The sequence below is a fragment of the Lynx rufus genome, unplaced genomic scaffold (assembly GCF_022079265.1).
Source record: "Lynx rufus isolate CCGP_SWC_20201006 ecotype Redwood Valley unplaced genomic scaffold, mLynRuf1.p SCAF_4, whole genome shotgun sequence".
Lineage (NCBI taxonomy): Eukaryota > Metazoa > Chordata > Mammalia > Carnivora > Felidae > Lynx > Lynx rufus.
The window spans coordinates 63,704,826-63,728,616 of NW_025814856.1; the positions used below are offsets into that span (position 1 = coordinate 63,704,826).

Below are 23,791 nucleotides of genomic sequence, written 5' to 3' on the forward strand. Positions count from 1 at the left end.
TTCCTGCAGCCATTATTTTCATGTAGAAACTGAGCCGTGGAGATTTGCCCGAACCCTGGTGGGTCCAGCGCGAAACTCCCACCCAGGCACGGTGCCAGGTACTGGAGTCTCTTTGGATCAAAGAAAATACAGTCTTTGGATCCGTCCCTTTTCTGCAAAGGCTTTTCCAAGCCCCCAGAGTACTGTGTGTCACAGTGTTTGAAGGATGCGTGGGTGACTGGATTCACTCCTTGACTCCCTGGGAGAGGTGGTGATCTAGCATCATCACAGTGACCTGCAGATTTTATAGAACACAGATTCCTGGGTCTCATCCCCTGATTTCCTGATTCAGGGGTTCCTGGGTGGGGCCTGAGAACTTGCATTTCTCAGCAGCGACCCAGTGGGTCCAAGCAGCACCCCTGGACGTCTGCCGCTTCGGGGTGATAGCTGTAGGAGGATTCTGTCTAGAACCACAAATTCTTGGTCTGTTCTCTTTGTGCTGATTCCCAGCAGCGCACTGGTGTTCTGGGATGAATTGTGTCCCTGTTCCTCTGCCCCCCCCCATTTGTATGTTGAGCCCCCAGGACCTGAGCATGTGACTGTATTTGCAGATACAGGATCTTTGGAAAGGGAATTAGGGTAACCATGAGGGGTACAAGTGGGTCCTTACCCAGTCTGACTGGTGTCCTTGTGAGAAGGGGGGGGATTGGGCAGAGATGGCAGTGTCCGCACAGAGGAGACCCCGGGGGGACCTGGAGAAAGGGGTCGTCTGCCAGCCACGGGAGAGGCCTCAGAGGACACCAACCTTGCGGTCACCTGGTCACCTTGATCTTGGGCTTCCAGCCTCCTGACTGTGAGCCGTGAATGTCTGTGGTTTAAGCCACCTGGGCTTGGTGTTTTGAAATGGCAGCTAGACTGTCCCACACAACAGCACGTGCCGTTGCTGGGCACACAAAGTGGAGGGGTTTGGCTAGTAGACTTTGAGCCCCTGTGACCAGGCCTGGCGTGGCTCGGATCAGGAGTCCCCTCCTCTGACCACCTCTCAGCTCCCCTGGGCAGCTAGCGGCCCTTCCTCTGTATCCCTCAGTGCCTGCTGGAGCCCCTCGTACAGGGTGGCAGGCTGCTTTCCTGTCACCTACACGACGGTGTCCGTTTTCTCCCAGGGGGTGTTTGCAGGTTCCCAGTGGCCTCTGTCAGAGCTGCCCCCCACCCCAGCCTGATCTGCTGGTGTCCTGCTCTCAGGGAGGCCTCCCACCCAGCACACCCCATCCCTGCTGCTACAGGACCCCAGGCCCCTCTTCCAGGCCATAGCACAGGCAAGAATTCTTTCTTTATCTGCGTCTTCAATTCCTGCCCCCCAAATCTCCTGGATCTTCCCCTGGAGGGTTGCCACATGCTCGTGTTTCTTCCTCTGGGGAAAAGAAGCAGCAGCAGAGAAGCCCCAGGTTCAGTGCAGCGGGTCCATACTGATTCGTCCTGCGTCACTGAAACTCTGTGTACATTGAACAACGACTCCCGTATCCACCCCTCCAGCCCCTGGCGACCACCACTCTGTGCTGCTTGTAAGAATCTATTTTATTTAAAAAAATTTTTAAACACTGTCTTTAGTGTTTATTTATTTTAATGTTTATTTATTTTTGAGAGAGAGAGATTGAGAGAGAGAGACAGAGCGTGAGCAGGGAAGGGGTAGAGAGAGAAGGAGACACAGAATCCAAAGCAGGCTCCGGGCTCCGAGCTGTCAGCACAGAGCCCGACACGGGGCTTGAACTCACGAACCATGAGATCATGACCTGAGCTGAAGTTGGATGTCCAACCGACTGAGCCACCCAGGCGCCCCTTTTAATGTTTATTTATTTTGAGAGAGAGGGAAAGAGAGAATCCCAAGCAGACTCCACACTGTCAGCACTGAGCCTGATGTGGGGCTTGAACTCATGAATCATGAGATCATGACATGACCGCTCATCAAGCCTGAGCCCCCCCCAGGCGCCCCAGGAATTTGGGAATTTTAGATTCCTCAGATAAATGGAATCAAGCAGTATTTGTCCTGCGATGATGGGTTTATTTCACTCATCACAATGTCCACTAGGCTCAAATATGCGGTAGCAGGTGTCAAATTGCCATTTATATAAGGCTGAGTAATGTTGCTCTATAGTTACTCCATCCCTGTCTCTCTCTCTGTCTCTCTCTCTCTCTGTCTCTCTCTGTCTCTCTCTCTCTCTCTCTCTCTCTCACACACACACACACACACACACACACGTGCGCACACGCTCATTCTCTTTCTTTATTCATCTGTTGATGGACTTTGGGCCGGTGTGAGGAGTGTGGGGTGCCTGGTGCATCACATCATTGCATGGGATCTCTCCAAGGTCCTGATTTCAGGGTTTGGGGGGTTTGTGGATCATACGGTAGTTCTGTTTTTGAGATTTTTGAGGAGCCTCCATACTGTCCTCCACAGCGACTGCACCAGTTCGCATTGCCACCAGCAGAGCATGGAGGGCGTTGGCTTCCCCTGTCCCAACAAGAGCCTCTGCACAGCAAAGGGATTGGTAGAATGAAAAGGAAATCCGCCGCTGTTAAGAAAGTGTTTGCACCCCATGGATCCGATCAGGGATTGATAGCCACAATATGTAGAGAACTCCTGTAGCTCCTATAACTCGACAGCAAAAAGACAAGAGACCCAATTAAAAAATGGGCAAAGCAGGAACGCCTCGGGGGCTCTGTCGGTTGAGCATCCAGCTCTTGATTTTGGCTCAGGTCATGGTCTTAAAGTTCATGGGACCGAGCCCCACACTGGGCTCTGTGCTGGCAGCATGGGGCCTGATTAGGATTCTCTCTCCTCCTCTCTCTTTGCCCCTCCCCTGTTCGCTCTCTCTCTCTCTCAAAATAAATAAACATTTTTTAAAAAATGGGCAAAGCATTGGAACAGACATTTTTCCATAGATGGACAGCAGGTGCATGAAAGATGCTCCCTGTCACTTGTTGTCAGAGGACTTGGGATCAAAACCACAGGGAGACATCACCGCATCCCTGTTAGGATGGCGTTCATCAAAAAAAAAAAAAAAAAAAAGGAAAAAAAAACTTGGATGCTTATTGAAATGGCAGATTCTTAGGCCAACTTCCATAAATTTTAGTGCCGAGACTGAGACATTTACAGGTTTTAACAAACACCCCAATTTCCTTTGATTCAGGTGGGCTATGGCCATCTGTGAGAAACACCAGCCAGGTTAGAGTCTCATCGAGGCCAAAGTTCAGGTGAAAAGTCATGTCACATATTCAGCTGGTACAAAGTGAATCTGGGCAACAGGTGTTTTCTCCTTGTAAGGCTTTGGCAATGGCTTTCTTGTCTCCTCCCTCCCTTCCTTTCTCCCTTCCCTCCTTCCTCTCTCCCTTCCCTCCCTCCCTCCTCCCTCCCTTCTCCTTTCCTTCCTCCCTCCCTTCCCTGGTCTTTTCCTCCTCCCTCCTTCATCCCTCCCTTCTTTCTCCCCTCCTTCCTCCTCCCTCTCTTCCCTCCTTCACTTCCTTCCCCATCCCTCCTCCCTCCCTCCTCCTTTCCTCCCTCCCTCCCTTCCTTCTGTCCTCCTTTCCTCCTCCCTCCTTCATCCATCCCTTCTTTCTTCCCTCCTCTCTTCTTCCTCCCTTCCCTCCTTCTTCACTTCCTTCCCTGTTCCTCCTTCCTCCTTTCATCCCTCCCTCCTCCCTTCCTTCCCCCCTCTCTTCCCACCTCCCTCCTCCCTCCCTCCTTCCTTACTTCCCTACTGAAGCCTTACCCCCCTGCCCCATGTGAGGTCTGAGGTTGCAGTGAAATTCTCAGCTCTGTCCGTCCCACTTTACCTAAAATCTTCTCCCTTTCCTCCCACCATTTAATCCTCTGTATTTCATTCCTAATTGCTACTTCTTGTGATGATGGAAAGCAATTTGGCAGTGATTAATCTGAAGGGTGTGCAGCCTCTCCTTTGCTTTTGGAGACAATCCTGTTTGAACAGCCTCTCCTGCACGGGGAGCCTGTAATTCTCGGCCTCTTCAAAGAGCTGTTCCAAATTCTGCATGTGTCTTGCAGGCCGAGCGGCGGTGTTCAGCCCCGAGCGCCGTCTTCTCTGCTTTGTCCACACTTCCTCCAGCTTCAAACACCGCCTCCCCAGCCAGCCAGGTGGGGGGGGGACCGTGCCCGCCGCCAATTACACATGCCAGGGAAGGTTTGTTGGCGGCTTTAGCGAGATGAGCGGAGAGCTCCCGGCAGGGGCTCTGCATGAGGCAGTGTGCCAGAGAGAAGGCCGAATTGTGATAGACATGGGCCAATAAACGCTGGCGGCAGGTGTCAGGGAGCAGCCGCTTCTGTCGGGGCCACAAGGGGCCGGTGGAGTTTGTGAAGCCCAGCCCCTCTCGGTCAGAGCTGCCCAAGGAAGCCCCGAGCTGGTGAGGAGTAGTAGCTCCCACCCATGGCCCCTGACCTGGAATCGGCCCTTCTTGTGACACGTTTGACAAAGGAGGGGCCTCGCTCATCTTAAGCGTGCCCCTTGCTGCCAAGATAATGGTGGAAAACTGGGGAAATGGAGGCAGAGTGGCTCTGGGTAACCTTTAGGACCCTACACGTCCATTGTAGGGTCAAGGGTTGAGAGTATCATTTTGTGTATTTATTTAAAAGAATTAAAAAAATGTTTTTAATATTTATTTACTTTTGAGAGAGAGAGACAGAGAGAGACAGAGAGAGACAGAGAGAGAGACAGAGAATGAGCGGGGGAGAGGCAGAGAGAGGGAGACACAGAATCTGAAGCAGGCTCCAGGCTCCGAGCTGTCAGCACATAGCTGGATGCGGGACTCGAACTCATGAACCATGAGATCATGACCTGAGCCGAAGTCAGACGTTCAACCAACTGAGCAACCCAGGTGCCCCTAAAAAAATTAAAAAAACAATTTTTAAAAATATTTATTTATTATTGAGAGACAGAGAGACACAGAGCATGAGCAGGGGAGGGGTAGAGAGAGGGGGAGACACAGAATCCAAAGCAGGCTCCAGGCTCCCAGCTGTCGGCACAGAGCCCGACGCAGGACTCGAACCCACGAACTGCGAGATCATGACCTGAGCCGAAGTCGGATGCTTAACTAACTGAGCCACCCAGGCACCGCTCCCCCCCCCAATTTTTTTAAATGTTTTATTTATTTTTTGAGAGAGAGAAATAGAGAAAGAGCGCAAACAAGGGAGGGGCAGAGAGAGAGGGAGACACAGAATTGGAAGCAGTCTCCAGGCTCCGAGCTGTCAGCCTAGAGCCCGATGCGGGGCTTGAACCCACAAGCCCTGAGATCATGACCTGAGCCGAAGTCGGTTGCCTAACCGACTGAGCCACCCAGGTGCCCCCATCTTTCTTGCTTACGCTCTGAGGGAGAGCCACACGGAGGTGGACGCGCCGTCAGTGGCCTAGAGATGGCTGGTGAATGGGGCCCGGGGGCGCACTTGGCGAGGCTGATCGTGGCAAAGGGCAGGCAGGGATTAGCGGGAGCGGTGGTGTGGCTTCTGGGCAGGGGAATTGGGACCGGAGAGGGGGGAAGGAAGTCACAGCCAGGTGTCCAGTGGGTGAGGGCACCGAAGACAACATTTGGTCACATCCGTCCGCTCCTCATTCATCAGACGGCTCTGAACGCCTTCTGAGTGCCGGAGAGCGTTCTCAGATCTGAGCTTTGCCAGAAGAACTGAGCTCGGCCCCTTGAGGTGGCCACACACGACGAGGACGGAACAGTGGGGGTGGTGAGCACAGGGCCACCGTCTAAGAGAAGATTCGGCAATGGGGAGCTTTCTTCTCTGGCTACATCCATAGACCCTCACTATGTGCCACACGCCAGCTCGAGGGCCCCCCCCCTTGCATGTCGTTGCTCACTGTTCACAAAGGAGCCCTTCGAGCCAACCTTCAGCGGAGCCCAGACACCGCGTGCTGTCCACCCTGCCTCCCAGTGTGATGGGAGCGGAGCCGGAGAGCAGAGCCGAGGCTGGAAGGAGGACCGGGTGCTGCAGAGAGGAGCCCTCGTTCCATTGCCTGACCTCCCAGGAGAGCTTTGGAGGGAGCGCGGGTTTTCAACCCCAGGTTGGGGCCATTCAGGGGCTGCAGGAAGACCTGAGTTTGGTGCGTTGGAAAGAAAAAACCCAAACCCCTCGTTTAAGTGACCTGCCCACAGAGCATAAGTTCCCTGAACATTGTCACTGTCTCCTCAAGGCATGTTGAATCCCGTCCAAGGAGTTGGGGCCATCTCTATTCCAGAAAAATGATGTGGCTGGGCGTGACGCCCAGCCCTCTTCCAGAGTGAAATCCTGCCTTGATGCTTTTCATCGTTTGGCTGTGAATCACTGTGCTTTTTAAAGGATCGAAAAAGCGGGGCGCTGGGGGGCTCAGTCGGTTGAGCGTCCGACTCTTGATTGTGGCTCAAGTCAGGATCCTGGGGCCGTGAGATCGAGCCCGGAGTTGGGCTCTGCACTGAACGTGGAGCCTGCTGGGGATTCTCTCTCTCTGCCCCTCCCCACTCACATGCATGTGCACACACTAAAAGAAAATAAGAGAAAGTAACAGAAAAAGTGATCCCTCACCTGTGGGAATTGGGAAAACTTTGGAGGTGAACAGAAAATTCTTCCACCTAGATTTTTCTTCTTTTTTTAATGTAAAAATCCCGTGTGAAGGTGCCAGGCTGGCTCAGTCCGTGGCCTGTGCGACTGACCCTTGATCTCTGGGTCATGAGTTCGAGCCCCAAGATGAGTGTAGAACTTACTTAACAACAACAAAAAAGAGCCTTAAAAAAATCAAAATCATGTATGAAAAGGAGCAATGTGGTTGTTGTAACAAACGAGCAGGTAAAGCATTTTGAAGGTCGAGTGATACATCGCTGTGAGATTATTATCAATAAAACAGTTTAGATAAATATAGCCTCTCTTTCTTAGCTTTTAAAACAATTAATCATAATTAATGTTCTTTCCGAAAGAGTATTTAACCAAGATTGCAGTAACGCAGTTTGGTTTTGAAGTTTGTATATTTTTTGTGTCACCACGTTTAATATTTAAGAAATAATCCTCTTGGATTTCTGTCATATCATTAAACATACAACCGTCACAAAACATCTTCCTTTATTCTTCTTTTTCGTTTCGTTCTTTTTTGTTTCCTCCTTTCCTCTTCGCGCACCCCCCCGCCAACCCTTCTCCTACCTCTCTTAACAAGAGGACGTTCGATGTGTGGCTGGTTTTCTTCCGCAAATGGTATGAATGAGGCAAATCGTGAGTCGTGTGAATGCCGTACAACATCAGCTTGTGCCAGCACGAGGACGGAGCCATGGCCCGTCCAAGCCTTTTGTGTTATAGGTGAGAAGCCAAGAGACCACGGCCAGTCTGAGGTGTGGGAGGTCTTCGTGCAAGGCAGGGCTGGGACCCCTGGACGCTGGTGTTGGTGGTGGGCTCTCCCACAGACGTTTCCAGTGTTGACACCCATCTACCTGTTTACAGGCGTTCCTTGTTTCATTGCAAGTCACGTTATTGTGGTCTGCAAATCCTGCTTTTATTTTTTAAATGTTTTATTTATTTTGAGAGTGCAAGTGGGGGAGGGGTGCAGAGAGAGAGAGAGAGAGAGGGAGAGAGAGAATCCCAAGAACACTCAGTGCTGTCATCACAGAGCCCGATGCAGGGCTTTGAACTCATGAGCCGAGAGATCGTGAGCGGGGCCGAAATCGGACACTCAGCCGACTGAGCCACCAGGGTGCCCCTGTAGATTTTTAAATGAACTACACATTCATACCTGCTAATTCACCCATTTTTTTGTTTGGGGTATTCATTTTTTAAAAGTGGACTTGAAGGCATTACATTTGTGATGGTTTATTTTAAAAGCTTCAAGAACATTCGGATGTATTCAGCAACGTGGAGATCGTATTCTGGGGTGCATGCTGCGTCCTTGATATTTTAAGGTATTCACTGAAGCCACCTGACCCCCCCCCCAAAAAAAAAATCTCTGGACATTTTTTTCTAAGTAATTTGAGGGTCAGTGTAAATGAGAGTGCCTAGTTATGGATGCCACTGGATTCTTTGAATAGAATTACACTCGTAAGTCAAATAAGACAATTCATAACAATTTGGTCCAGCATTTTAATTTTGTCTGTTAAATTATTCATGTGAATACTTTTATGAGTTTAGCCATGAATATTTGATTGGTGGTTGATTCATGACCATAAACTATCTTAGCCCTTTATTTCCCCCATTTATGTTCAGTTAACGCATGGGAAGGGGGGGAGGATTTATTTTTCTTAATAATGAGAAACACCTTTCCCCACAGGCTTATCCTGCTGTCTGATGAACATTTACAGTGGCTGGCGGTCAAACTGTACCTGTTCTGCTAGTTTCATAAGTGTGGTAATAAGAATCCTCGTTACCTAGAGGGAGAATATAAATCTCTGTTTCACAGCTGAGGGAAGTGACATGCAGTGGGGCTGGGAATTTCCAGGAGTCACCCAACACGTTGGCGGCTGAGACTGGATTCCAGTCCAGTGCTTCCTCCCCCACTCGCCCCCCCCAGTGGCTGTTGTGATTGATCCTCTCTGAGCAAAGCCAGTGGGCAGATAAAGGGCCATTCTCTGACTGTGTTCTTCCTCCATCAGCAGGCGTATTTACTAAGTAGACTCCAACACCCAGAAAGCCACGTTCTGTTTCCATTTTCTGTGCACCTGGCTGCATAGACAGAAACTGCCCTGATGTAAATAGGTGTTTGCAGCCATTGGCTGCTGCAGACGTATTTGAGCAGGTGCATAGTTTGGTAGGCAGCTGAGTGTGGGTAGCTAGATGCGACTGTCATAAGATGCCACTTGAAGGCTACTTCGGGGCACCTGGGTGGCTCAGTCCATTAAGCATCCGACTCTTGATATCAGCTCATGTCATGATCTGACAGTTCGTGAGTTCGAGCCCCGAGTCGGGCTCTGTGCTGACAGTACGGAGCCTGCTCAGGATTCTCTCTCCCTCTCTCTCTCTCTCTCTCTCTCTCTCTGCTCTTATCCCACTTTCTCTTTCTCAAAATAAATAAATAAACATTAAAAATATTTTAAAAACTAGGGGACAAAAAGGCTACTTTGTGAGGTGTGGCTTTTGGTAGACAATGATGGTGTCATTGATTTTGGTGGGGTCACAAGCCATCACGCTTACCAGTGACCTTTCAGTTCCTCTTGATTCTAAACAGAGTGAGTCTTGCTTCTGTGTGAGAGAAAGGGCTCCTTAGCCAAAGGTTAGTGAGGAAATCAAATGGCTTTCTCAGGGATCATTTTGGAAATCTGGGACGGCCAGCAACCCAGAATGTCTCAATTACGTTAGCTTAACTTAGATCATAGTTCTCCTGCTAGATCTGCATACAGGGTGCCCCAGGTGGACGTATCCAGCATTACACTCTCACAGAATGATCAGGATATACGAATATTTTTATATTTATACTTCTAGTCCTATATGAGAAAGGATCAAACTTCATTCAATAATATGCCTTTTCTAACACTAAGGTCACTTTGACTTCATAACTGCTCTGCGAGAGTTATATATGAATCACCATTGACCAATGCATTTTATAATCCAGCTGACCATGAGAATCTCTTAGGATGTTGTATCTATCTATCTATCTATCAATCAGAGAGAGCACCTGCACGAGTGGGGGAGGGGCAGAGAGAGAGGGAGAGAGAGACTTTCAAGCTGGCTCCATGGTCAGTGTGGAGCCCAACACGGGGCTTGATCCCAGGACCCTGGGATCATGCCCTGAGCCAAGATCAAGAGTTGGATACTCAGCCGACTGAGCCACCAAGGCGCCCGCTAGGAAGTTATTTTTTAAAAGTTCATTTTAGTCTCTGAATATGTGGAGATGTGATTCTGTCCAAGGTGGGGCCTGGGAATCAGCATTTCTACCCCCTCCCCCCCCCCCCCCCCGATGAATGAGAGTCGTAGCCCGGCTTGCCTGACTGCCGTGTCCACCGCCCACCCTCGTCAGAGCTGCACTGGTGAAAGGATGAAATACCACTTTGGTTATAATACTGTGCATCTCCTCACCTGGTTGCTGGGGTTGCCAGCCTCCAGTTGGTGTGGAATCTAATCCCTGGTCCCGAAAGTGTCTGGAAGGCGCTTCACCAGCCGGTGCCCAACCCCCTCCAACCTCCAGAAACCCCCATGTTTCTGCTCCCACGCACAGTCATTCACAGAATACGCCAGCCTTGTTAATATCCCACGTGTTGGTCCTTAAACATCAGATTTTCTCCGTTCGCCTGTGGGGGTCTTGTGGGATCCCAAGAGATGTGCATCTGTCCGTGCCCCTGGCTCCTGGCACAGAGGCCCTGAACCCTCTGTCATTTCCCAAGTGATAAAAGCAGGGGAGCATCTGTTGTTCTAGGATCTGTCTTCGGCTTTATTCCTGACCAGGGCTCCTAGTACATTCCCAGGTGATAAGAACACTAAGGTCATCTTTTGTTCTGACGAGACGACTTGGGGGGGCTGCTCACCAGAAAGATCGAGCCGATCAGAAGCTTGGCATTTTCAGCCCCATCCCCCATCCTCCGGAGAGGGGAGAGGGGCTGGACACGGAGGTAATGAAGGGAATGTCTGCATGATGAGAGCTCCACAAAATCTCAATAGTAAGGGGTTCAGCCCAGGTAGGTGACCGCGTGGAGGTGTTGGGGATATACTGGAGAGGGCATGAAAGCACAGTGTCCCTCCCCGAATGTCTCGCCGCACACGTCTCTTCCACGTGGCTGTTTGTATGTGGCCTTTGTCGTATCCCTTTGTAAGCTGGCCCACGTGAGGACCCGTTTCTCTGAGTTCTGTGAACCACCCTAGCACGTCGGTCAAACCCAAGGCTCGGGTCATGGGAACGTCTGATCTACAGTCAGTGGCTCGTAAGCACGGGGGACAACCTGGACCGGTAGCTGGCGTCTGGAGTGGGGGAGGGGTAGGCCTGTGTGACTGAGCCCTCAGCCCGCGGGGTCTGACACTGCAGGGAGGTCGTGCCCCCAGTGAGTTGGACGGTAGGCCACCCAGCTGGTGTCACGGACACGTGCTTGACACGTGGAAAGAAGCCCTACGTCCGGTGACCAGAAATGTCTGAGGTGACGTGTGCTGTCCGAGGTCAGGCAGACCTGACTCTGCTCGGAAGGCAGACTGAACTGACTTCCTGACGGAGGTCTCACTGACTGTGCCTGACCGTCCCCACAGCCGTGACTGTTGTCTCACTTGCCCTAAACATGTCAGACCGCCTGCTTGGCACCAGTCCTTTCGGCCCTGCCCACACGGATTGCCACGCTCGACCACCTTGTGTTCGGTCATTTCTTTACATTTTTAGCACGACCCCTACGTGATGTCTTTTTTGAGGACAAAAAATAGCCCGCTACCCGCCGCATCCTGGGCACAACGTGATGTCGGACAAGGGAGGGGGTTATTTCAGGAAGGCATTTGTATCCCCAGCTGCTTCTCCACAGCTCTGTGCTCACCGCTATTGCAAATAATTTCTCTTTCCAAATGGGAGCGTCTTTAAAAATGATTTCTTTGGGGATTTGAAACGTATTCGCTGTGCTTTTATTAACCGTATTTCAATTTGATATGTGTGGGCAGTGTGATTAATTTAGCATAACTGTCTTCTTAGAAGGCCACCTTCCTCCTCAAACAGTTTCTGTTGGGTTTTCTGGAGCCCTGCAGAAGGAATTGCGAGGAAGACCATGGGGCATGGCTGTGTCTGTCCTTTGGACGAGGATTAGGGCTGTGGTCCCTGGGTCTGCCTCTCCTTTTCCTCGTTTTGTCATCCTCACACCGGATGTGACAGTTGCCGGCACCAGCCGGTCGGCCCTCACTGGACAGGTTGATTGCGGCCACGTCTGTGTTGTCACGAGGCCGGGAGGAGCCTGGCAAAGTGACCTGGGCATCCACCTTGTGCTCATGCCCTGCCCTCCAGCCCCACCTTCTGAGAGATGCTCCCTGGGGGGCGGGTCTCCGAGTTGTGAGAGGCGGAGGGAGGAAGGGAGGGCCGGGTTGCTGAAGCCTGGTGGGCCAAGGGGGCTCACTTGGAGCTGGAGAGGCACCCCCAGAGCCGCTCTGGCCTCCTCTCCATCGGGGACACCTGTACTAGGCAGGGGGGTTGGCACAGGGGCTGGGGGGGATGGTTCTTCCTGACCCTGATCTGGACATGACCAAGGGCGTTCTCTGGAAGGACCCGGCTGTGGGAACAGAGGAGTAAAAGACAGGAGAAGGGAGACGGCGGAGGGGGACGGCCCAGTCTGCGCTCCTCCCACGCACACACTCCCTCCTGGAGACATGGGTCCCGCTGCTCTCTTGTTAGGGTCCGTGCTCCTGGAGCACACTGAATTTTAACCAGTAAAAACAAGCTCGAGTCTGCTGCAAAAGCCGGATTAGAGAACTCCGTCCTTGCCCTGCTATATCACCAGGCGTTCTGTGTGCATACGTTTCCAGAGTGTCCGTGCTCATTGCGGAGCGTGGGAACCGGGGGGCCCCCGTCCGCGCTCATTGCAGAGCGTGGGAACTGGGGGGCCCCTATGCTACTAGCCTCCGGGGCCATCGTAAACCTCCAGAGGGATCCGCAGACCCGGGCAGTGTTGGGGGAGGGGCCCTGGCCTCAGGCTGACTGCATGTTCCTGTCTCTGCAGGTGGTGCCCCATCTGGGATCCCGCGCCCTCCGTGGCCTCTGGCTCAAGCAGGGGCCCTCCTGGTGAAGCGGTTCCAGCACACGCGCCGGGCCTGGAGGAGCTCCCTCTCCGACCTCCTGCTGCCTGTCCTCTTCGTGGCCTTGGCCATGGGCTTGTTCATGGTGAGGCCTCTGGCCATTGACTACCCGCCCCTCAAACTAACACCTGGCCATTATGACACAGCCGAAACTTACTTTTTCAGGTAAGAAACCTCCCCCACTCCCCTTCACTTCCAAATTATGTCAGGACGGATTATGAATATCAGTAGCTTTTAAGAATCGCAAATATACGTGTGGTTTCATGATTTTGGAGGGCTGTGTTCAAGAGGGCAAGATCATGGAATGTAGCAAATCCTGTAAATACCTCGTTTTTTCCTCTACATACATACATACACACAATAAGCTTAATTCATGTATCAGGCACAGGAGAAGACTTATAACAGCAATAATAGGAAAATTATAACAATATACTGTAATAAAGTTATATGAATGTGGTCTGTCTTTAAATTTCTTTTTTTAAGTTGATTTATTCTTATTAAAAAAATTTTTTTAACGTTTATTTATTTTTGAGAGACAGAGACAGAGCAAACAGGGGAGGGGCAGAGAGAGAGAGGGAGACACAGAATCGGAAGCAGGCTCCAGGCTCCGAGCTGTCAGCACAGAGCCCGACGTGGGGCTCGAACTCACGGACCGTGAGACCATGACCTGAGCCGCAATCAAGACTGGTGTCTTAACCGACTCAGCCACCCAGGCGCCCCTGTCTTTTTAAATATCTTACTGTTCTGCACCCACCCCTCTTGTGAGGACTTGGGATGATAAAATGCGCCAGGTAGGAGATGCTGTAGGATGTTGCCTCAGGTCGCTACTGACCTGAAGAATTGTGGGGAGGATCATCCGTTTCCAGAGCCACAGATCAGGGGGATTATTGTGTTTCACAGAACCCTCCAGCGTTGCTCTGGGACAGCAGCCAGGAACTGCAGGGCACTCCCTGCAGAGAAATGTCTGACTTTTCTCTCTGTATGGCTGTGAGCCCGCGCATACCCCCAGGCTAGATTCGGTCCAGCTTTGCTGCCAAGAAATTCAGAGCGCTCCGAGTTTTGCAGCCAGATGAATTTACATAGGATGGTGTCAGAGCTTCTAGGGGTTTTGTTTTATTGACAGGAGACTGGGCACCCGAGAGGGGGACCTGAGCATCTCAGCGCCTGTCCCTCAGGTGGCTGGTTCCCCCAAGACTGAGCATGACTTCTCTGCCCTGAGCTGAGTTTGCAGTGGCCGGGGTAACAGCATCACCCTGAGGGCTGACCAGGAACAACTCTCTTTCTGGGGGAGCGGTGCTTACACACCTGGAGGGGGCGGGGCTTACGTACCTCGGGGGCGGGGCAGACACCGGGCACTGGCATATTAGCTAGGCTGCACACGGTTCGCGCAACCCGGAGGGCGCGATTAGTTCTGCCCTCGTCAAATACTTATCTTTACTAAAATAACGAGCTTAATTAGCCACACTCTTAGCGCCTGCTAATATTTGTCACTTTTACAATGAAGTGTAATTTGGAGTTCAGTTTAAACAAACGCAGACGCAGAAGGAAAAATCGATAATAAACTGTTCCGTTTGCTTCTGTGTCCTTTGGTTAATTATATTTTTTTCCTCGGTGTGTTTTTATTCTCCACGGAGTCCAGGTTTTTAGCTCAAAAAAGAGAATCCTGCAGTGGTTCTGTTCGGAGACGTGCACGCAGGTCCCCAATATTCCTTCCGCAAGTGGGCTCTCTCTTCTGGCTAGCTAGTTTACGTACCTGCCCTCTTATTCTTTTCCCAAGTGTTTGACGTGAATGGACAGAAAGGATAGAATGCCCCATAAAATGTGTTTCTTGAAAAAAAATGGGGCGCCTGGGTCGCTCAGTCGGTTAAGCGTCTGACTCTTGATTTTGGCTCAGGTCATGATCTCACGGTTCATGGGATCAGAGCTCTGCATGGGGCTCTGTGCTGACGGCGTGGCACCTGCTTGGGATTCTCTCTCTCTCTCTCTCTCTCTCTCTCTCTCTCATTCTGCCCCTCCCCCAGCACACGTGTGCACATGTGCTCTCTCTCTCAAAAAAAAAAAAAGAAAATGCAGGCTCGCCAAAATCATAATAAAAAAAATTCACAGGTAATCCTACCAGCACTATCCACCATACCCCTAGTGGTTTATGGTCTTCCCCATGTTAATACGTAATGCTTTTAACACATGCATTTTTATTGTTTTATGACAGTGGCATTCCACTGTAAACACTCATCATTGTTTGCCTTTTTATTCAATAAATAATGTATCTGTGTACCTCTTGTTGTAAATCAGGCGCAAACCGCATCACCCATTTTCAGGCTGTGCCACGGCACATTGCCCGGAGGTGCCATAATTTATGTAAATAATCTCTTTTTGGGGCGCCTACAGGCACGCCACAGCTTTCCTGTTCCAGGCAGGTCTGCAGGAATCCCTTTGCTCAGATTCATGGAGCTAATTGTTTCTATTATCATACATCGCCATTGGAAGTTTTGGGGGCAACAGGCACCCACAGTTTCAAGGTAGACATTGCCAAATTATTCGTATCGATGTGCACCAATTTACAGCATATATGAGCATGGAGTCATTGATTCTTTTAGTCACGAGCATGTGTTATGCGCCTGCTGTATGCCACGTGCAGCTCTTGGTGGAGGGAGAACTCATTTCTCCACATTTTCAGTATCCCTTTTATAGCCATATCAGGACTTTCACTGCTTTGTTAGGCAGCTCTTTGGTGGCTGTTGAGATTGAATGTCCCCAGCTATTTCTCGGTTATTTCAAATTTCACTCAGTGTGTTGAATATATCGAACACCACACATCCTGTGCGAGCATGTTCCACATCGTCATGCCTTCGGACTGCCCGCCTCTTCACCTCTTCCGTCCTGCCTTCATCCCTTCATCCCTTCCTTCTGAGGCAGGTGAGAACGTCACATGCTGCACGTTCTATGGGGTCCATTTCCAGTCGATTGAAACCCTTCTCCGCTGCTTTATTAATTTGGCCACTGTATTTTTCATCTGAAAACATCTGCCCCTGCTCTTCCAGCATTCATTTTTCATCAAAGTCACGCATTCCAAAATTATTTGGAGCCTGAGAGTTACAGATATTTGATTTGATTTGAATTTTATTTTGTTTACTTATTTATTTTTTGAGAGAGAGAGAGAGCATGCACAAGGGAGAGGAGAGAGAGAGAGAGAGAGAGAGAGAGAAGAGGCCAAGCAGGCTCCTCACTGTCAATGCAGAGCCTGATGTGGGGCTGGATGCCATGAATCGTGAGATCATGACCTGAGCTGAAATCGAGAGTCAGATGCTCAACCGACTGAGCCCGCCAGGCACCCCCAGGAACCTTAACCTTTTAGAGACGTGACAAGACGAAAAGGGCTTTGAGCTTTAGGAACGGCCAGCTGTGCGCAGGGAAATATATAAAGGAACGAATGGCAGACAGGGCTATGTAGCAATGTTTGCTGTATGGATTCCTCTTGTGCACATCTGGGCTGATAAAGGCCTGGAGTTGGTGCTGGTGATTGCCTTGTGTCTCTCCTGGTAGAGAGGAGAGAAGGGGCCACGTGCAAATTTGTGTCCTGCCTTTAGGCAAATGAGGGGGGAGCTCAGAGAGCTTCTCTTGTATCTGCTTCTCAGTTGCCTTCAGCTCAAGATAATCCTTAAGTCACAGGGGCATCTTCTCTGCTGCCCTTTGGCACCCTGTGAACAGACACACCCCCAGGGAGAAGCTTGTGCCGAGACAGAGGCCCAGATTAGAGCCACACTGTCAGGCAGGCCACGGACCACCGAGGATCTGTGGCCGCTATCAGCCCCATGGGTGTATGCCACCCCAATCCCCTCCCTCCCTTTTGTATGTTGAATCTTTAACCCCAGTGTGGCTGTGTTGGGACATGGGGCGTCTAAGGAAGTAATTAATGTTAAATGAGATGAGTGAGGGATGTTGTAGTATTTTCTGCCATTTCTAAGAGTTCGTCTTTTCACGGTGGACGTGTGTTTGTTTCCATTTCTCAGAATGGTGCAGGTGGAACCCCATCTGCTACAGGTGCGTGAGCCAGAGGAGATTCCGAACGCCCCTCTTCTGTTCTTTCATTCCAGACTCAGCAGAAGGAACGGGAGTATGTTTTCGTAGTCTGTATTTCGGTAGAGTAGTCGTGTCCTTAGTTAGGAGGCAGAAACGAAGATGTTGCCAGAAGTGGTCCATACAGAAGGAAACTTTTCCTGCTTCCGGTTCTCTCACATTTCTCGTGCCTGCCCCAGATCAAAGGGCAGGGGGGTGACCAGCCCCCTGTTTGGCAGTACAACTGCTCTCCCTTGAGATCGCTGTTCTTTCCTCCTGTGTACCGGGTTCCCCGGCAGGACGACTATGTGCCCTGGCTTGCTCAGGAAAGCAGTCCTGTTCTCTCGGCATCCATACTATACCTGTCCTGCTCACTCCCCAAAGTGTCCTCCAGTGCGTGATACGTTACATGACGGCTCTGTCTGTGTTGAGTCTGAGTGCCACCATCTGAATCTTAGCACAGGAACGATATCCTGTGTAGAACAGCTGTTCACTGCTCATATTCCTCCTGATTTGCTGCAGATGCACATATAGACACGCACACGCACACACGTGCACACGTGGACACATACACACGTGCATGCACACATACACAAGTGCATGCATACAGACATACACAGGTGCATATACACATGCACACACACAGCCCATGGCTCCCCCCGCTTTGTTGCTTCAAATGTGGGCAGATTGTCATTTTCTAACATTTATGGGTGAACTCCATGGGGTGCTACATAGTATTTTCATTATGTTTCCTTACTTTCTCTTTAGCCTAACTCCTGGTTAACAGGTTTTTAAAGTCAGACCTGCATGTAGTTTTCTTTTTAATTTTTTTTGTTTTCTTTTATTGTTTTTTTTTTATTGTTTATTTTTAAAGGAGAGAGAGACAGTGTGAGTGGGGGAGGAGCAGAGAGAGAGGGAGACACAGAATCTGAAGCAGGCTCCACAGGCTCTGAGCTGTCAGCACAGACCCCGACGTGGGGCTAGATCTCACAAGCAGTGAGATCAGGACGTGAACTGAAGTCGGCTGCTTAACCGACTGAGCCACCCAGGCACCCCTGATTTTCAAAAACCATTAGGTGCATTATCTCTGTGTTGACTTTGATGGTACATGGAAATTTTATTATTATTATTATTTCATTTCCTTATTTTTTAAATGTTTATTTATTTATTTTGAGAGAGAGAACACATGTGAGGTGGGGAGGGTAGAGAGAATCCTAAGCAGGCTCCGTGCTGTCAGCCCACAGTCTGACGCAGGGCTTGAACTCATGAACTCTGCAGTCATCACCTGAGCTGAAGTCAAGAGTAGACGCTTAACCGGCTGAGCCACCCAGGCGCCCCTGGAAACCTGTTATCAGTGCGCTGACCGTTCTCAGTACAGCCTCATGCCTCTCAAATCTTAAGAGTTGAGAAAATGCAGTTATATGCCTACATTAAATTTACTTAACATTTCTTGAGGCATGCAAATCCTCATGAAAACACAAATGAAAAAAAAAATGCCCTGGAGAGATTGTCTTCCGTCACTTTTAGGAGTGACGGGAGCAGACAGCGCCCGTGTGGCTCACAGAGGATTTTGTGCTCTGCGAGCCCAGAAAACCGGGGCTTTGGCGGCTCGGTCTGTAGCCCAGAGGTCTCTGACTCAGATGCCTTGGGGGCCAGCTGCGGGGCGGAGGAAGGTGCTTGCTTGTGACCAAGCCTCTGTGACAGCCGTCCTACATGCTGTTTGGTACACCTGCGAGAGGAAAAGCTGAGTGCAGGGAATGTGTCTGCACTGTGTTCGGGTCCTCACCAACCAGTTTGTGACCCAAGCCTCCGGCTCCGTTTTATCCTGAACGCCTTGCCAGCTGATTGCTGTTTGCAGAGGGCTTCGGGACTCCCCCCTCCCCACTGGGGACCCCAAAACTGAGAGGTGCCAGGGACTCTGGGCTTGTTCGGGGCAGAGGCAGGCTGGCCCAGGGCAGGCCCCGGGGAAGCCGGCAGACGGTGATGCAGCGTGAGCACAGGCCACAGCATGGCCTCGGCACCGCTGAGCACCCCGTGTTCGCTCCTCACCCCCATGCGGGGGCGGGACCGGAAGGGCCTGCTGGAGGCCCTTGAGTTGCTCCCGCTTGTTCTCGGGGTGGTGATTGGACGTCCCAATGTGGCCCACTAGCCTTCCAGGCTTCCGTGAGGTTCAGCCTCAGCTGCCCCATTGGCCCCGGGCTCTGCGCATCAGAAGGACGTGATGTAGGGGCGCCTGGGTGGCTCAGTCAGTTACGCATCTGACTCGTGGTTTCAGCTCAGGTTATGGTCTCAGAGTTTGCGAGTTCGAGCCCCGCGTCGGGCCCTGTGGTGACAGTGCTCGGAGCCTGCTTGGGAGTCTCTGCCCGTCTCTCTGCTCCCCCCCGCCCCCACCATCTCAAAAATAAATAAAGAAACGTTAAAAATAATAAAGCAGGATGGGATGCAGCTGCACATTTCCATGTGTAAGGAAACCCAAAACCACCTTTTCTGCTCACTCCCCTGATGTCCCCAGCGAAATAAGAACGTTTTCAAGTCTGGCTGAGAAGTCGCCCCTCCCGGGATCCTCAGCCTCCACCCTCTCCTCTGTGTGTCTGCCACGCCACGGGGATCTCCCTGTGCTCTAACCGATGGCTGGAGATCCCCACCTGCCTTCCTACACGGTGGCTCCCTTGAGGGTCACGAGTGAGACCTCATGTCTCTCTACGGTTAGTTCTTGCCGCAGGGTCTAGAAAAGGTTACTTTCATTAAGTATTTGTTAAGTTGAATTCAACAATCTGGGGCACCTGGGTGGCTCAGTCGGTTAAGTGTTGGTCTCTTGGTTTCTGCTCAGGTCATGATCTCATGGTTCATGGGTTCGAGCCCTGCATCAGTCTCCTTGCTGACAGTGCGGAGCCTGCCTGGGGTTCTCCCTCTCCCACTCTCTCTGTCCCTCCCTCCCCTGCCGTCTGTCTCTCAAAAATAGATAAAACACACACACACACACACACACAACCAAATGAATATGAAGCAGGAAAAGTCTTCCAGAATTAATTTGGACAGGTCTCTGCTTTAAGTTAGCATACAAAGCGTGGACCCTGGAAAGACAACTGTCTACACGCTGTTGAGAATATCTGGAGGAAACTCCATGGCCCCCTCCGTCTTCTAGGCTGGGCTTTCAGTCCTTACAGGAAGCGATGTTCCTGATGTGCTGCTATGTTCACCCCGTTGGGGAACCCCACAGGGTCCTACCTGAACATGGACTTCACCCTGGCCCCTAGTCCCCACCTGAAGAAGACCTGGGACTTGAGGGCACCCCTCCACTCTGCCTCTGTCTTCACACGGCCTTCTCCCCGCGTGGCCCTGTGTTCAAAGTTCCCAATTCCTAGAAGGGCCTCAGCCATATTGGAGCAGGCCCACCCTCATCCTGTATGATCTCATCTCAACAAACTACATCTCCAAGGACTGGTCCTATTTCCAAACAAGGTCACATTCTGACCTTCTGGGTGGGCGTGAAATTTGGGGGGAGCGCTGTTTATCCCACCGTACGTTTTCAGGGTACCTTCCTTATCAGATACCACTGGATTGGGCCACATTTTTAGTCACTTTTCAAAAAAAGAGGAACTTGGCTTTTTATAAAAAACCATGCCCTTCTGTTGGCTGCGGAAGGGCAATCAGACATTAAAATTAGTAGAAGACTTAACAGTGATGGTGGGTCTGCACCCCCCGTGATGTGCAAGATGGTGCCTGGAATGTGGCATATGGAGACATACTGGGCGTCGTTAACTAGCGGCCTCCCAACATTCACCGTGAGCCCTTCATGATTTATTTCTCTGTATGAACGTGCACCTTTGTACGTACTCGGTACCGTTCTCGTGAGACAATAGTGGCACGTTATTTTGTGGGAATAATTCAGAGATGGTGAATGGAAAGCAATTGGTCTATTTCCCAGAAGAAATTCAGTGCTTGATGAAAGCTGGTTTTACACCCTGGAGCGGACCTAATACATCATCTGTGCTGCTGGATGGCGTGGGAGAGGCATGTTGCGATCACCAGCAGGCTCTAGAAAACATTTCCCTGGCAGAATAACCTTCGAGGTGCTGACTGCCCCTCGCGACTCATGTCCTGGCCGCCCTTTTCTTATCCGCTCGGCCACCCTCACACTCGGCTTTGTCCAGCTCATGGAACATCCAAACTCTGCCTTGACCTTGCGTGTCTAGTCTCTGACCCCCAAGAACATTCTTTGCCCCACTCATCGGTATGGCTGTTTCCTTCTGGGTTCTACTTACACGTGATCTCTTTATGAAGTTCCATCCATGTGGGCACCTCAGTGCCCCTATTGAGCACCCCTCTGTGTTCTCTTTTTCACGCTCACCTTCAGCATCCTTGGAGCTCACAGTCCAGTGGGAGAAGACAGATGGCAAACGGCATAGCCCAGACCGAGTTGACTGTCCCTGGACAGCGCCCAGCACCGAGCAGGCATCCCTAAAATATTTGTGCACAAATCAATTCATAGCTTTTACTCTCTCCCCAACCGTGAACTTCAGAAGCATTTTTACCTTCCCCAGAGCCTGCAGGTGATCAGTCTTTCGGCCCGATTCAGCTGAACTTAGTGCTTTGCGTAGGACTCTGTCCTATCTCTTGGTGGCATGAGATTAAAATAAACACACACAGAAGAATCCCTTCTGACCAGGTCCTCATGCTGAAGAGCCTGTTCTCGTACATGCTAGCTGGGGAGCGAGATGGAAAGTACCTTCAGGCTTCCCGGATCTAATTCTCATTCCACACACATCTGCAAAGACACAAGTCCAACTCTCAGAAAGCTCACAGTTGAGCTGAGAGATAACCCTACGAACACATCAACAGGGAGTCTTTATAAATGCGACGCTAGGCGTAGCTGTACCGTGTGGGGTTGTACTAGAGCGGGTGGGGAGCTCCATCTGATGGGGGGTGGGGGTCAAGGAAGGCTTTCTGAAGGCTGTGGCACCTGAATGGAGCCCTCAGTGATACCTGGATGCTGCCCAGGCGAGAGGAGATGCTTCTTCAGACAGAGAAAGAAACAAGTGTGAGTCTACAGGTGCTGGAAGGCATCTCAAGTAGAAAAGACGTTATCCTGCAGGCAGAATGGAGGGAGGCATGACGAGGCTTGAAAATGTGGGCGGCGATAGAATTGGGTTTAGTTTATAGTGGCGTTTCTTAAAACTTGTTTCGGGGAGGACTGTTCCTCTGGGTATCAGTGCTGATGGCCACGAAACCATCCATCTTCCTGTTGGGATTGATTGAGCTGCTATTGAGTTAATTAGGTTACTTTCCTCTAAACTTCTCAGAGCTTTTAATACACTGGATTGGCCACACGAAGCCTATTTCTGTCTGTTTTTTTAACTTGGGTTTGATTGTATAATGAGCATGCGTGAAGCCTGCGGAGGCTAGGACTGTGCCTGTATTCTGTACCCCATTCTCCCACCCCCCTGCCTCTGCTCTCAACACCTTCCAATTCTCTATCTGTTAAGTTTATGAAAGAATACCATGCCTCTGAGAATGACCTTTTTCACTTAATAAGCGCATTGCTAAGCTTCTTCCGTATTGTTGCGTGTTGGTGTGTATGCCTTGTTTTGAATATTGCACAATATTCCCCTGTACGAATTGTATACCACAACTTATTAATCTTCCTTTTTAATGATGGACAGAATGAGCTCCTTCCAGTTTTTTTTGTGATTGTGAACCATGCTGTGTGGACATTCTAGAATATTTTAACACATACCTCCAGTTTTACATACACAAGAGCTTCTTAGGGGTTCATTCAGAGAAATGTTAATTGCTGATCAGTTGCATAGAGTATGTGACCCTTCTATTTCAGGAGGTGATGCCAAACTTTTCCAAAGTGGTTGTAAACTTAAAAAAAAAATTTTAACGTTTTTTTATTATTGAGAAACAGAGAGACAGAGTATGAGCAGGGGAGGGGCAGAGAGAGGGGGAGACACAGAATCCGAAGCAGGCTCCAGGCTCTGAGCTGTCAGCACAGAGCCTGACGCGGGGCTTGAGCTCATGAACCGCGAGATCATGACCTGAGCCGGAGTTGGACGCTCAGCCGACTGAGCCACGCAGGCGCCCCCGAAGTGGTTATAATCTTGCACCTCTTTAGTGCTTTCGTATATTTCTTAAAAATAATTAGCTCAAGGGGTACCTGGGTGGCTCAGTTGGTTAAGCGTCCGACTCCAGCTCAGGTATGATCGCTTGGTTCGTGAGTTCAAGCTCCGTGTCGGGCTTTGTGGTGACAGCTCAGAGCCTGGAGCCTGCTTCAGATTCTGTCTCCCTCTCTCTCTGCCCCTCCCCCGGTCGTGCTTTCTCTCTCTCCCTCTCTCTCTTAAATATAAATGAACATTAACAAAAATAAAATAACTAGCTCAAGAAGATGTTTATGCCAAAGAGCATATTTTGGTGGCATATTCCCTTCTAGTCTAAGAATCCATATGTTGCACATGACCACGTGTTACGCACGTCTGCTAAATTGGGGGTGTACGATGCTTTTATAGGTGTGCCAGCACGCAGCAAAGGTTTTCACCCCGACGCGTATTCTCTCTCCTCCTAAGTGACCTCAGTCTATTTCCTGTTGTCTCTCCTCCTGGTTCACTTGGAGGTCATGCGGATCAGCAAATACCCTCCTTTCTGCCCTGCTCTGTGGATGACACCTGGGTTTGCAACGGGCTTCTCTGCCTGCTGGCCTCTTCAGAACCGTGGGTAGATTGTGGTTCATCACCTTGCAGCTTCCAGGCATGGAGTCTGGTTCATGTCAGTCTTTCTGGCTCTCTTTCCCTCCTAGGCAACTTTTTCTGTCTGTAATCTTGTAGGATTTCTTTGTCTTTAGAGTGCTTGATATTTTCATCATTTTGGCATCAGACCTGTGGATTCCAGTTTAGGGGGCTCTCATTAACAACTGGAAGCCCCTTTGGGGTGGTGTTAGGACGACGCGTTTGTTCAAGCATGCCCCCTGGGTCACTCTGATGCACAGTAAATTTTGCGGATAACATGGAGAGAGAAACAGTATGCTGTTTAGGAACTGCCCCAGGCGTC

General features: G+C 50.5%; 1 protein-coding gene across 1 annotated transcript in view; it reads left to right on the top strand.

Moving 5' to 3' along the window:
• The window catches only part of ABCA13 (ATP binding cassette subfamily A member 13), a 394,379-nt gene that overhangs the window by 225,910 nt on the left and 144,678 nt on the right, over positions 1-23,791 (top strand). The window contains exon 43 of the mRNA XM_047096975.1: positions 12,613-12,853. Within this exon, the coding sequence (XP_046952931.1) occupies positions 12,613-12,853 (241 nt within the window). The remainder of the gene's footprint in view (positions 1-12,612; positions 12,854-23,791) is intronic.